A 4,785-nucleotide genomic window follows, 5' to 3' on the forward strand; every position below is an offset into this window, starting at 1 on the left:
CAACCTTTTTCAAAATAGGACTTTCCAAAGTCCTGGATGGCAGATTATCATATGTAAATATTGTATTACGTGTTGCTTTAGTATTTGAAATGAAACGTATTTTTAAACTTTAAAAGGAAGTTGACGGAAACTGTCTAGAGCTGTTTTGGTATTAATATAACAAAATAAATATGAACAGTAAGGAGTGTTATAGGGGTATAGCGTTTAACAAAGCCCTGGTGCTGTCACACTGTATGTGGGACAATACAAAGGCTGTCACTATAAGATTACCATTACAGAAGAAACTCTTAGTCTACTAGTTGAAAGCGTGTCAACTCAGATAAAATTTTGCTAATAATACTTACCCACAGCTTTTTACGATTTCTTTCGATATTTATATTTATGGTGTTATTTATTGATTTATTATGGTGTTACATCGTACGTTAATTACGTACGAGTTATACATGTATGCTAGTTGCGGATCGTAAAATTGACTCACTATATTCCTTGTCCCCTTGATACGGGAATATAGATGAGAGTTACGAAGGAGCGGTTAGTGATATAGAAATAGATTTCTGTGTCAGATCAGCAGCGGTGTCAACGGAGTAGGTTTGGACTACGGCTTCAAGAGATTGCCCATATTTACTCATTCTGAATTGATTGTTCATAAACAGAAGGGGCACCAACTTTTTACGGAGTTGAGGAGCTGAGGGGATCATCGAGCGCCTGGAGACCTGGACTGGTCGGACAGCGCCTGGAGACCACCAAGAACTGGTCGGACAACGCCTGGAGACCGCCAAGGGCTGGTCGGATAGCGCCTGGAGACCACTAAGAACTGGTCGGACAACGCCTGGAGACCTACAAGGGCTGGTCGGACAGCGCCTGGAGACCACCAAGAACTGGTCGAACAACGCCTGGAGACCTACAAGAACTGGTCGGACAGCGCCTGGAGAGCATGAAGGACTGGTCGGACAGCGCCTGGAGAGCATGAAGGACTGGTCGGACAGCGCCTGGAGACCACCAAGAACTGGTCGGACAACGCCTGGAGAGCATGAAGGACTGGTCGGGCAGCGCCTGGAGAGCATGAAGGACTGGTCGGGCAGCGCCTGGAGAGCATGAAGGACTGGTCGGGCAGCGCCTGGAGAGCATGAAGGACTGGTCGGACAGCGCCTGGAGAGCATGAAGGACTGGTCGGGCAGCGCCTGGAGAGCATGAAGGACTGGTCGGGCAGCGCCTGGAGAGCATGAAGGACTGGTCGGACAGCGCCTGGAGAGCATGAAGGACTGGTCGGGCAGCGCCTGGAGAGCATGAAGGACTGGTCGGGCAGCGCCTGGAGAGCATGAAGGACTGGTCGGACAGCGCCTGGAGAGCATGAAGGACTGGTCGGACAGTGCCTGGAGAGCATGAAGGACTGGTCGGGCAGCGCCTGGAGAGCATGAAGGACTGGTCGGGCAGCGCCTGGAGAGCATGAAGGACTGGTCGGACAGCGCCTGGAGAGCATGAAGGACTGGTCGGGCAGCGCCTGGAGAGCATGAAGGACTGGTCGGGCAGCGCCTGGAGAGCATGAAGGACTGGTCGGACAGCGCCTGGAGGCCACCAAGGACTGGTCGGACAGCGCCTGGAGAGCATGAAGGACTGGTCGGGCAGCGCCTGGAGGCCACCAAGAACTGGTCGGACAGTGCCTGGAGAGCATGAAGGACTGGTCGGACAGCGCCTGGAGAGCATGAAGGACTGGTCGGGCAGCGCCTGGAGAGCATGAAGGACTGGTCGGGCAGCGCCTGGAGAGCATGAAGGACTGGTCGGACAGCGCCTGGAGAGCATGAAGGACTGGTCGGACAGTGCCTGGAGAGCATGAAGGACTGGTCGGGCAGCGCCTGGAGAGCATGAAGGACTGGTCGGGCAGCGCCTGGAGAGCATGAAGGACTGGTCGGACAGCGCCTGGAGAGCATGAAGGACTGGTCGGGCAGCGCCTGGAGAGCATGAAGGACTGGTCGGGCAGCGCCTGGAGAGCATGAAGGACTGGTCGGACAGTGCCTGGAGAGCATGAAGGACTGGTCGGGCAGCGCCTGGAGAGCATGAAGGACTGGTCGGGCAGCGCCTGGAGAGCATGAAGGACTGGTCGGGCAGCGCCTGGAGAGCATGAAGGACTGGTCGGGCAGCGCCTGGAGAGCATGAAGGACTGGTCGGGCAGCGCCTGGAGAGCATGAAGGACTGGTCGGACAGCGCCTGGAGGCCACCAAGGACTGGTCGGACAGCGCCTGGAGAGCATGAAGGACTGGTCGGACAGCGCCTGGAGGCCACCAAGGACTGGTCGGACAGTGCCTGGAGAGCATGAAGGACTGGTCGGGCAGCGCCTGGAGAGCATGAAGGACTGGTCGGGCAGCGCCTGGAGAGCATGAAGGACTGGTCGGACAGCGCCTGGAGAGCATGAAGGACTGGTCGGACAGCGCCTGGAGAGCATGAAGGACTGGTCGGACAGCGCCTGGAGGCCACCAAGAACTGGTCGAACAACGCCTGGAGACCTACAAGAACTGGTCGGACAGCGCCTGGAGAGCATGAAGGACTGGTCGGGCAGCGCCTGGAGAGCATGAAGGACTGGTCGGACAGCGCCTGGAGAGCATGAAGGACTGGTCGGGCAGCGCCTGGAGAGCATGAAGGACTGGTCGGACAGGAGTTCCCTTTGACCACCCCACACCCTCCTATTGAGCCTGTGGTTGTAATTATAACCCGTGTATTAGTGGACTGAAATCTTATCACGTTTACCGAAGCTACAACCATAACCATAACGTAAATCATATACCGGCCTATCAGTCAAATGTTTCTATTTTCCGTTGTTTTTGCCAGTGTGTTTTGCTATTGTACCATCGTCAGGTTACTCAGTGCATTGTAGGCTGAACCGTTGACACGTCGTGTAAAAATATAATATTCATTTTATTATTATTTTATTGAATAAAAGTAATTGTACAAAACTTTAGTTTTATATTCATTACGATCTATTCAAAATTAATGTGATAATAATTTTAGATCGAATAAATACTTGACTGTCGTTTCATCTTTATTACATATTATTAGACAAGACTTGAAACTGAATTCTTGTGTCTTTCCGTTGCCAAACCAATCCATCCCAATTACGGTCAGTGCAGAGTGAACTGAACCGCACCCATCCGTCTTGTTGTAAACGCTACTAACTACTCTTACTTGATTGGACTTGTATGCAAAGTGTCGTGTCTGTCTATCCGTGAACCAATCCATTCCATTTACGGTCAGTGCGGAGTGAACTGATCCGCACCCATCCATCTTGTTGTAAACGCTCCTAACTACTCTTACTTGATTGGACTTGTATGCAAAGTGTCGTGTCTGTCTATCCGTGAACCAATCCATTCCAATTACGGTCAGTGCAGAGTGAACTAATCCGCACCCATCCGTCTTGTTGTAAAGGCTCCTAACTACTCTTACTTGATTGGACTTGTATGCAAAGTGTCGTGTCTGTCTATCCGTGAACCAATCCATTCCAATTACGGTCAGTGCAGAGTGAACTAATCCGCACCCATCCGTCTTGTTGTAAACGCTCCTAACTACTCTTACTTGATTGGACTTGTATGCAAAGTGTCGTGTCTGTCTATCGGTGAACCAATCCATCCCAATTACCGTCAGTGCAGAGTGAACTAATCCGCACCCATCCGTCTTGTTGTAAACGCTCCTAACTACTCTTACTTGATTGGACTTGTATGCAAAGTGTCGTGTCTGTCTATCCGTTAACCAATCCATTCCAATTACGGTCAGTGCGGAGTGAACTGATCCGCACCCATCCACCTTGTTGTAAACGCTACCAACTACTTTCACTTGATTGGACTTGTATGCAAAGTGTCGTGTCTGTTTATCCGTGAACCAATCCATTCCAATTACGGTCAGTGCGGAGTGAACTGATCCGCACCCATCCATCTTGTTGTAAACGCTCCTAACTACTCTTACTTGATTGGACTCCAGATTCGCAAGAAATTGACATTGAACTTACACCAATATACTTTCTATATGCAATGTTACGTGTTCTTATTAAATAAATATATTACAGATGTCTATACAACAAATGAAATCCCTCACTCACTAATTACTTATTCCTCTGGTAGTACGGAAATTTGGCACATAAATGCCTCGTGACGTATATAGAAGAAAATAAAACTTTTTCTATTGATAACAAATTATAGATCCCATATAACACTATTCTATGTTTTACAACTTCCCGATTTCAAGGAAACAGGATTTATTTTCCTGACACGTGCCATCGTTCAGTTGTACAGCAGTCAGATCTCTTCTACGGGTAAATAACTAACCTAACACATAATTACAAACGAGGTTGGAATAAATCATACCAGAGCGTTATGACACACAAAAGTCAGGAATCACAACCATCATGTTGTGTGTTAACTTCACTAACTCTAAAACATACACTGAATAATAAAAAACAAAACACAACACTAATTATTAAAACTTAACTACAGAATACAAGTTACAAAAGGTCTGCATTCACCGACCAACCACCTGCGACTGACCAGAGGCCAATAGTAAATTGCAATTGTCATGGCGGAATCAAGCTGGCGGTAAAAAAGGAGGTAACGTAAGGTTTTAATGGATAATAGGATTTAGAACTTTTGCCAACGTTATATGTTACGAAATGTATAGAAAATAGGTCAAAAATACCTGAAAACTAGTATTAAAATTGTAAGTATTTAATGACATTTGATTGAATATATCTTACGATGTCAGTAACAATTGAAATAATGATACACTAGTGTAGAGAAATCGTAA

General features: G+C 48.2%; 1 protein-coding gene across 1 annotated transcript; it reads right to left on the reverse strand.

Annotated features, from left to right (window-relative positions):
• Nucleotides 1-837: 837 nt before the first annotated feature.
• LOC124355455 (proline-rich protein 36-like) lies at nucleotides 838-2,763 on the reverse strand. The gene has a single exon (XM_046806605.1). The coding sequence runs from the start codon at nucleotides 2,761-2,763 to the stop codon at nucleotides 838-840; it is 1,926 nt and encodes a 641-aa protein (XP_046662561.1).
• Between the last annotated feature and the right edge of the window lie 2,022 nt (nucleotides 2,764-4,785).

This window comes from Homalodisca vitripennis, chromosome 1 (genome assembly GCF_021130785.1).
Source record: "Homalodisca vitripennis isolate AUS2020 chromosome 1, UT_GWSS_2.1, whole genome shotgun sequence".
NCBI lineage: Eukaryota > Metazoa > Arthropoda > Insecta > Hemiptera > Cicadellidae > Homalodisca > Homalodisca vitripennis.

Excerpts from the sequence above, each read along its gene's own strand:
- LOC124355455 (XM_046806605.1), bottom strand. The coding sequence starts at position 2,763 with ATGGTTATGGTTGTAGCTTCGGTAAACGTGATAAGATTTCAGTCCACT.